Source organism: Macadamia integrifolia, chromosome 14 (assembly GCF_013358625.1).
Source record: "Macadamia integrifolia cultivar HAES 741 chromosome 14, SCU_Mint_v3, whole genome shotgun sequence".
NCBI lineage: Eukaryota > Viridiplantae > Streptophyta > Magnoliopsida > Proteales > Proteaceae > Macadamia > Macadamia integrifolia.
The window spans coordinates 5,545,502-5,556,252 of NC_056570.1; the positions used below are offsets into that span (position 1 = coordinate 5,545,502).

The following is a 10,751-nucleotide window of genomic DNA, read 5'->3' on the forward strand; positions in this document are numbered from 1 at the left end:
ATCATTTAAAGTAAAAGGACGACAAAGCATTCTTTTGAATGAGGCAAATCCTTATGGCTTGGATTCATACTCATTCTTCAGTACTGTTTCAGGACTAGTACCAGGTTCTTCTTCCTCATGATCATTCTTCAATTCAATTGATGGCTTTTTCTCTGGTCAGAACCAGTTTGTTCTCTCTCAATTAGTTGCTTCAGATTCTAGCTACTGGCTTGTTACTTGGCCAAGGCAATAGAAGTAGTCTTTGAAATTAACGATTTCTCTTCCTTTTTCAGCACTAGTGGCATACCCACATTGACATCTCTGTCTAAACAAAGAATCTCTTATGAGATTTAAACAATCCCTAATGTGAAATTTTTTTTAATGGAGATCAATGGACTTGACTTCATTAGGTCCCAAAATCTCATATTGTTCATGACTGACTCTTCTTGGCCTTGCTGTAGTAGTGAACCTTCAACACCATTTGAAGAACTTAATGGTAGCGGTTCTGTCCTTTGGAACCAATACCAGTTTATTCACTAGAAACTAAGGCTGAGTTTGGTAACCTTTTTTTTTTTTTTCCAAAAATGACGTTTCGTGTCAAAAACGAAAATTTCAATTTCTGTGTCAAAATGCCATTTTTAAACGAAAAAATGGTGTTTGGTGAATCTGTTTTTGGAACGGTTTCAAAACGCATATCTTCTCTCCTCTATGTGCCCCAAAATTGTGAAAAATGAAGAGCTAGGGCGGAAGACAAATTTATCGGGAATGATTTCCCTAAAATCCCCCAAATATTTCCCTTTTTTTACTTTTTATTTGGAACGAAACTCGGAAGATGGAACAACTATTTGTCGTTCCGTCAATTCCAGTTTCTACTATTCTTTTTTCACTTTTTGTTCCAAAAAAACGGAAACTCGTCAATGATGTACCAAAAGCTTTATTCAGTTTTTTTGTTCCAATAGAACGAAAAAACTCTAGAAACGTTCCAATAGAATGTTACCAAACGCAGCCTAAGCACTTAATTGGAGAAGGGATGACAAAGTAAGGTGGGTACACTATGGCTTCATATATGGTAGACAAGGACCATGGTTTATAGAAATAAGGTAACAGTGGTAGCTAAAGATGAGAATGTGGATGTCTGAAACCGAATATAGAACACAGGAAAGTAACTTTTGGGCACAACAGCCATGGCAGAAAGTAGAACTGCACTAACAATGCATAACTTCAATCTTAAAAAAACTAGGCTGAAATTTCCACCATGAAATTTATCTGCTAGGTTCTATGCAGAGATGTTAAACCTCTAGTTTGAATCAATAAAACTTGAAAATGCAGATTCCTGTCTCCTAACTATTTGGAGGTCACAGATCTAATCCCAAAGCTGATCTTCGGGAATGGCTCTCTGATGCTTAGGTTAAAATTGATGATGGGAATGGAAAAAACCAATCCTGAGATCTGAGGAATCGAGATTGTTTATCTTCTTTCCTACTTGGAGGCTGCCCTATATAGTAGCGGATTCCTTTCCTCATTGGTCCGTTGGTCATTTACCCATCGTGACCTGGCCTTCCCGAAACGTGCCCGATTTTGTTTGCTTCTATGCCTTTGGCTGATTGGCTGAGGTGGCTGATGTCCTCATAACTGCTCAGAGATTCTAATGGTTAACCCTAGGTTATCCCTCGGTTTGGTAACTCAAATTGTGACAGCTAACCTGACCACGGAATCCCTAGGCGTGTTAATCATCAGACCAGGTTAGATTAGCTTGGGGGCCAAGTTTAAGGACAGCTAGGGTGTCATTTGTCGGCTACCTCTAATACACCTGTCTTAGGTGAGGAGCTACGCGGTCATGTCGAGTGCCCTGGACCATGCAACACGGAGTGATCGGTTCATCTATCCGTCTTGTCGTCTCGCAATGTCAAACTGATCGGACTTCGTGCCATTAGACCTCTCGATCAACAGTGTCCTTGATCGTCTGGTTGTTTGTATGTCCCTTGTAGGCCGAACCTTGTATCATGGGATTCCTGATCAGTAACTTGCCTGCACGTCTAAGTCGTCTGATCTTCTATTCTTCCCGATAGTCAAGGCCTTGTGAGTTCGTTCTAAATCCTTGGTCTCTTGGTCGCTTGCTCGTCGGACCTCGGCGACCTTGGGGTTATAGGATTCTGTAGACGTGTTTACTTCCTGTTGGCCGATCATATTATGGTATATCAAAACTAAAACACATCAAACGAAATGAGGAACTGAAACCAATTCAATCCAACCAAAATTGAACCGAATTGATCATTGGACGTGCCCCCCTTTATGATTCTATGTCAATCTATGTTAGACCAATAAGGCTGCGTTTATAATATTTTTGTTCTAGAAACAATGTTTTATGTCAAAATCAGAATTTTTCGTTAAAAAAAAAATGTTCTTTTACTTAAAAAAAATAGTGTTTGTTAAACCCCGTTTCAAAAATGATTTTCCCAAGACAGGGATGAGGGAGAGAAAGAAAATCAAATGGGTTTTTCCTTTCATAGAAAGGGTTTCTCAGTGCGATTCCATCGAGATAGGGATGAAGGAAACCAATGATCAATAGTGTTGAGGGAGAGCAAAGATCGAGTGACAGTTCTTCATGGATTCTTCACCATTCTAGTTCATATAGAGAAGGTTTTGGTTCTTTAGAGTTTTTATGAGACAAAGAAGATTGGCCTTAGGGAAATTATTGGCGACATGATTTTATCCAATTGGAACGTTATGGAATGTTTCCGAAATGTTGAAACATTGGTTTTCCTATTTTTTTTTTCCTTCCCGGTTAAAAAAGAAGGGAAAAAACGAACCGTGGACTTTTCTTGTTCCCGTAAAACAAAAAAATGCCATTAACATTTTTTTGGATGACTACCACACGCAGTCTAAAAGAAATCGAAACCAAAACCTACAAAAACCGAACCTTTTCTAAATTATTTGATTTCAAATTCACCCATTCTCACATTGAAATCAATTCAACTCAATCAATACTGAACTAAATCGGTCAATTGACACCCTTAATTCAATGTGAATCCAGTCAATCTACTACTTTGGATGAACTCTAGAATTTTGGTGATCGATGTTACATTAAAGTAACGACAAATATGGATAGTGTTATTGTATCTTTTTCTTCGCTATAAATTTTCAGACAAACAAGTTTTGGATTAGGATTGCCGTAGCCACCAGGGTTTTACACGCAGCCATATGCAATACGTTGATTTTAACTTTGTTTGGTGGACGATGTGACGCGAGAGAGTAACAGAAGAGAATACGTGGTATCAAGAACTGTTCCTCGTCAATTTTCATTCAAATCAACTTGAATTGATCAGATATAATTGGACTCCATCAAAATCAGCTCCAATCAATTCCACACATTTCAATCTGATTTTTAAAATCATGCATCTAACGGTGATTCATAGAGTTAATATTTCGGGGTGAATTTTGTCGAGTCATTCCTCCATATTATTGAGTGGTGCCGGTCTTCTTCTTTTGTCTATCTCGCCAAGGTTGACGTGGTTGACCAGGAAGAAATTGATCTTTTAGAGGATGATAATGATTTTTTAATCTATAGAGAGTCATCAAATCGATGATAATGTTTCTAGAACTGAATAACTACCAAACGCAGCCTAACTAACATTTTTGTGAGGTTCGGTCTAATTTCTCGGTTGATTTATTTAAAACAGTTCACATATTTTAGATTATTTGGATTTTTTTGGGATTGATATATATATATATTTAATTGACTCAATAATAAAATGCATAACACAAACCAATCAATTGTGTAATCAATTTCAATTTTCAAACGAAATTGACTAATAATTGATTCGGTATTGATTTATGTTTATTGCAACCTAAAACGAAAAGGGTGTCAACGATTTGGTTTCAATTTGGTTCAATACAAGATACAACATATACTAACCAAAATAAAGTAATTTTCATTCTAGTTGTATACAATCTTTATAATTCAGTTTAAATCCGCTTTAACTGGAATAACATATTGAAAAAGAAATTATAGTAATCTTATGCAGAAACTATTCCCACAATGTCAAATCTGGTACTTTTCATTCATTTCATACAAATCAAAAAGAAATTTATGGTAGGTAAGTTCTCACAAATCAACAAAGACATAATTACAGGGTTTAACATTGTTTATGTTTTAGTTTGGTTTCAATTTATACGTGTTACACTTTATTTAATACAATTCATGTGGTTCAAGTTGATGATTTTTAATATAAAATAGAAATAGAATCAGGGCAAATAAACCTTGTCTCTATCGTTCCTACATCTAGACACAGCTGGATATGAAAACATTCAATGTACAAGAGCATCTAAGTCTTTTCACACCTAGTAGTATATGGGTATGGGTGACGCTAGACAAAGAAAGTTCTTTTCTCTATAGAATAAAATGTGTCTGGGCATGAAAATACTCAATGTACAGGAGCAACTGAGTCTTTTCATACCCAATTGTGTCAGAGCGTGGGGAACACTAGACGGACATGGTTCTTTTTTCCACAGAATAAAAGTTTACTTCAAATCAAATCAAACCGATTATTTATTCAATTTGGTTCAGTGTTAAACTATTGGGATTCATTTCCGGTCCAAAATTGACATCCCATATTCCTCTAGTAAGAAATCATAAGAGGGAGAGTGATTCCCTGACAAAAATTTTTTTTTTTCTTGCTAATGACAGGTATTTAGGTCTTCAACCTGATTAATCCCGTGGACCTATACTGAGACCACAACTGTATAGGTCGGGTCACACCGTTGTAGAATGATAAATTGTTTCTCCAAGTGGTAGAAGTATTGTCTTCAACTCGTCACTAACACCTCTGCAGCAGTTAATCTGTCGGTGGCTATGGCAACCCGTGGTCGGAGTCGTCGGACGCCATCCCTGCTTCTCTTCCTAACGCTAGTGGTGTTCTCGCTGGTGGGAACCTCTCTCGCCGCCGGAATCGCCATTTACTGGGGAAAGAACGCAATTGAAGGAACCTTAACAAACGCTTGCGCAACAAACAGGTATGCTTACATTAACATAGCTTTCCTCTACATCTTTGGCAATAGCCAGACCCCTCAAATCAATCTCTCCGATCACTGCAACCCATCCTCCGATGATTGCACCGCCGTCAGCGACGGCATAAGATACTGCCAAAACAGAGGAATCAAGGTTATGCTCTCAATCATAAGTGGCGGCAAAAATTACTCTCTCTCATCCCCTTCAGATGCCAAGAACATCGCCGATTTCCTCTGGAACAACTTCCTTGGGGGTAATTCATCGTCGAGACCACTCGGTGATGCTGTATTAGACGGCATAGATTTCAATATCGAGGATGGGTCTACTCTATATTGGGACGATCTCGCGAGGTATCTCTCTGCTTACAGAAAACAGGGGAAGAAGAAGGTGTACTTAACGGCGGCGCCACAATGTCCATACCCAGATAGATATCTGGGTCGTTCAATTAATACTGGGCTTTTCGATTATGTTTGGATTCAGTACTATGATAATCCTTCTTGCGATTACAGTTCAGGGAATGTTAACAATCTTCTGAGTTCTTGGATGCAATGGACGTCGTCAATTCCAGCAACCAAGATATTCTTGGGACTACCATCGTCGATAGGAGTGAGTAGTTTTGTCCCTGCAAACGTTTTGATTTCTCAGATACTTCCAGTGGTGAAGACTTCACCAAAATATGGAGGTGTGATGCTCTGGTCTAAGTATTCTGATGATCAGAGTGGATATAGTTCTTCTATTAAGAGCAGTGTCGAAGATGTTAACTGTGTAGTTCTTAGCATTCGGCTAACACTGCCATCGCAGCTCCCGCTGGAATCATGAAGAGGACAAAAAAAAAAAAATAATAATCTCTATGACTTATAATTTTTCGTACAAAAAATCCTTTGCAAGAAAGCAGTGAGTGGCACATATGTTTTGTGAACTTATATGTATATTTTATGGATAAATGGATGAAAGTTTTATATATGCATGTAACTTTTACTTTTCGTTCTACGTTGATGCCTCCTCACAGTACTCAAGTTCCATCTCTTGCTCCCTCACCTCTCTCTCTCTCTCTCTCTCTCTCTCTCTCTCTCTCTCAAGTTCCTTCACGTTTCACTTTCTGCTTGAACGGTGCAAGAGTCAAACGTTTTGGTGGGACTGTTAAGGAGGGGGGGGGGTGAAGTGGGGAAGACAACTAACAAGAAAAAGTAGACATGCAGAGGTTGTTCAATAATTTTCCACCCTTTCTATCTAATGAGTGTGGATTAGAATCTCGTATGGGCTGATTCGGATCAAAATCCTCTGTTTTTCTCATCCATGTTTTTCCTTGTTTTGCTACCTGCAGAATGCGACACGTGGACAACAAGGAGACCAACGGTCAAGATTGGGTGAGGATTATTACATCCGGTGCGTTGGTCTTAAAGTTGTCCACGTGTCGCGTTCTGCAGGTAGCAAAACAAGGAAAAACAGGGATGAGAAAAACAGAGAATTATTTTCCGGCTGATTCACACAGATAGAATCTACCATAAAGTTGGTTGTTAGGTGGATTCTATCTGTGCGGAACAGCCCTGTACGAAAATGGTTCTCGTATAAGGACATGATCTGTTCTCATTAAGTTTTCTTTAATTACACAAAAGGACGACATTACAAATTACGTAACTTGAAAAATCCACTAAGATAGAAACATTTATCACACTTTACCCCCGCATTACTAACATTCACAATGCATGCTCATAAATTTGGAATAAAAAGTAAGCAAATAAAACAAGTGCATTGTTAATTAAATCGAAAGTGTTGGGACCATAATCGATCAAATTGTTTGAAACACTTTTCAAATAATTATATTAACAATAATATTATTGAGGCTTTAGAATCCGATCAATCATAGTTCGACAACTTGCTCACTTGGATATATGATCCTTTTTTGGGGTACGGAAACACAATTGATTGTTACCTCCATTCATGTATTTACTATACACAATGAGCATTTGATGTGTAGTCATTCTTGGTGGTAAACATAAACCATTGGATCATCACAGTTGCATAAAATATTCACACAACAGGTAGGGGCACGCTTAACCAATTCACAGAGCTTGGTGGGGCAAGATCGAAGGTTGGTTTATACCTAGGGAAAAGTAGACTGACGAGTCCTTCCATTCAGAATGATGGTCCACCAACCGGATCGAAACCCAACCGATTCGAGTTGGTCAGGCCAGTAAAAGAAGAATAATTTCATACCAAGTCGAACCACCACATTTAATTTCAACGGTTGCGTTAAGCATCTCAATTCAGAAAATTTAATCTTGAGACCATATGGTAAAGACTTATTGAATTGGCTCACTCCAAACCTGCAATTCAAAAATCCGAGGTCGGTGGGTGTAACTCTTTCAGAGCCTCCCCCTGCTTGAAGATCATACAATATGTTATGTCATGAATGCCATAAGTGCCTATCAGGTACGAGAAAAGTAACTACTATAAAATTCCCCTTCCGGATAAAATGATGGTAAATCAAATCGAGATGATCATTGGATCAATGTTCAAGGCAATTAAGTACCCATAGTTATATTTCCCTACCAATCCCTATTGGAGAAATATACAATGTGATAATTCTAAAACATAACGTCCAAGTCTGTAAATAATCAAAATAATCACAAAAAATATACAATAAAATTATAATAATTAATTTAATCAAATCAAATTGAGTTTGATGGAAACATACATCAGAATGTCAATTGACCCAACAGAAACTTCCTTTTAAACAAACAAAGCCTATAAAGATGAAACTTCTTACATGTCTTATAAATATTTTGATCTTTAATGGTGGTACCTTTCATTATCACATGTTGGTCATTCGATTCATTCCTTGAGTTCAAGAGGTTTAAGTATAACTGTATGTTGTTAGACATCTGGGATACCCTCAATGGAGTTCCAAAACTTCATATTCAGGTTTGAACTACAACCTAATCTCAATGGCCCTATCACATATGGGCGGTTTTTTCTTGGGCAGGTAGGAAATTGCGTACGTAAAGGAGGAAATCAACCTTTGTGAACACGAACGTTTGACACGTTTCCACCACGGGAATTGAAACGATAAGAATTTCAAAGGCGTCTTCCTTCACTCTGGAGAGAGAGAGAGAGAGAGAGAGAGAGAGAGAGAGAGAGAGAGAGAGAGAGAGAGAGAGACCACACTAAAGTGGGGCCTACCCTATAAAAGAAAAAAATGGTAGGGCTTATTTGTCTTTAGGATGGGAGGTCAAATTGACCATATATATGTTTGTGGGATTTGATAATTGGGGTGGCACATTATGACTACCAATTTTAGATTTTCAAGAAATCTGTTTTTTTTTTTTTTTCGGTAAGTAGGATCAACGGATGATAGTGGGCATGCTAAGATTCGAATCCACAACGAGTAGACTTGAGCGGTGATGGATTGAAGGCATTTTTACCACGAGGATACCAACCCCGTTGATAGATTTCCAAGAAATCTTACCTATGCAACATTAATTTCAAAAAGTACATTATATTTTTTTCTTTTGGTAAATAAAAGGGTGCATTATACGATTTCAAACACCATTGGCGTATAGTTTTATTATTCATTCTTTTTAACCATGGTTTTGAGTTGAGATCAATAGATGGGGGCATGGGACCTATAAAATGTTAAGTTGAGAATATGAGATGAAAAATATATATTAAATAAATAGTAGGTTAAAAAGTTTAAGATTTTGGTTAGAAGTATAAGCCTGCGTTTGGTATGACTTTCAAGAATACAAACGAAAGTACCAAACACAGCCATAAGTTCGTGCAAACATTGGAATGTGATGGGACCCAGTTACAACTAAAGGGTATTTTGATCATTTCCTTATCATATGAGCTTGGACCCACTTAAGGATCAAGGTTTCAAGGAGGTAAGGCCCATTTTGATGGGCATAGGATCCGTCATGTGGGCTTGTAGGACTCCTTAATGCCTACAGGCAAAATTGATGTTTTAAATGGATATAAATTCTTTTTTCTCTTTTATATTCAGAAATATTTAAGGATATTTATTATAATAATTTTATCCGTCCAATGTATTATCATAAATACCTTCGCTGTTTCCTCTCTTGAGATTAGGTCAAGTGACCCAATGGTTGCTTTATGGTAAGTGCAAAGTTTCCCTCCACTGAGGGAGAAGAGACCATAAGAGGATACGTACGACAATTGAATGGGATAAAAGATCATAATATTTTTTTAAAAATCAGCATAGTAAAATATGTAAGACAATGATATGGTACATGTTTAATACGATTACTACGCAAAAATACGGAGATGTAGTTTTGCTTAAAACATATATGTAATTAGGATTTTAAGGAAAAAAAAAAAAACTTAAAAGACCATTTTTATGATTAGTTGAAATAAATATTAAGAAGCAAATAAGGAGTATTCTTACATCCTTCTCTAGGTTTGGATTTTCAATTGAAAAGGAATTTTGGGTTTTGAATTTTTTTTTATATTCTTTTTTAAAATAAAAATTCTGTTAAAAGCAATAATAAGGAAAAATATGAAAAAATAATTTGGTATCCCTTATTAAGTGCGTAATTTTCTATTGCTGAAGTTTTATACATAAAAATACGAATTCAACAATTAAACGTTTGGATATGGCAAATTACGTGTTTAATACGCGTATGGGTGGACCTGCTTGCAATGGTATGGTTACTCCATTTCAATTTAGTGGTTACGAGATTGAGTCGAGAAACAACTTTTTCGCAAAACGGGGATAAAGCTGAGTACATAATTATGATTCTCCTCAAGCCCTGTAGTGGCAAAAACTTCATGCAATGGGTATGCCAAGAGAGAAGAGACCATGTGATTGGACTCTTGGATTATCATAACAATACCACCCCTAACTAAAAATGTCAAAATTACCTCTCATTAATACCATCAGATGGAATCGATGGCAGTGGCGACGTGGAGACTCCCTCTTCACTATGGGTGCTGAGAAAGTTGATCGTTTGGGAAAAAAATTTAAAATGAAATCCATAACAGAAGAAAATTAAGAGTGAGAAACTACACGAAAACGATAGGTGATAACCATGGCAGTTAATCGGGAGAAACCCCTAGGGATCGACCACCTCTACTTGATTGATCTCCAGCAGTTGGAAGCCACAATGGTCGAGCAAAGAGACAAGTAAACCACAAAAGGCGCTTAATCAAGTGATGTAGTCATGCATGACGTTGGGTAATGAGAAATGACAGGACCTTAACATATTGGAAACTCAAATATGAAGAAAGAATCTCTCTTGGTCACTTGCCTCTAATATGGTGTTGAAAAATAGTAAGTCAAAAAGCTCTAATCAAATCAATCCAATTCTTACTCATGTTATTCTCTCTGTGCACATGATATATGCATATTTTTAAAATTTTTACGGTTGTAAAAGTTTGGGGTTAAAATTTGTTGTAAATTAAAAAAAAAAAAAAAAAAAAATCTATAACCATTAGATATTTAAAATATACAGGTGTCGCGTGCATAGAGAGAATTACAAAAGAATTACATGATTAAGAATTGGAGAGGATTAGGATCCCGCATTAGATAGGTATGCCGACGAAGATAATTAAACTCGATAATTATCATTTATAAATAATCTTATATTCTAAAAATGTCATTTATAGTGGACATGCAATAGAGCACATGTTATCGTTTTTAAATTGATATTATGGCTACCATAACTCCAGTCAACAGTTATAGTTCTCAGATGATGAGTTGGAAAATTAGTACTTTCACCCTTATCGTCAGGTAGTAGCGCATAAA

At 36.9% G+C, this 10,751-nt stretch overlaps 1 protein-coding gene across 1 annotated transcript; it reads left to right on the forward strand.

The window, feature by feature from the left end:
- The first annotated feature begins 4,705 nt into the window (after nt 1–4,705).
- LOC122061398 (acidic endochitinase-like) lies at nt 4,706–5,948 on the forward strand. The gene has a single exon (XM_042624646.1). It carries the CDS (start codon nt 4,832–4,834, stop codon nt 5,804–5,806), a length of 975 nt encoding a protein of 324 aa, XP_042480580.1. The 5' UTR covers nt 4,706–4,831; the 3' UTR covers nt 5,807–5,948.
- The last annotated feature ends 4,803 nt before the right edge of the window (nt 5,949–10,751 follow it).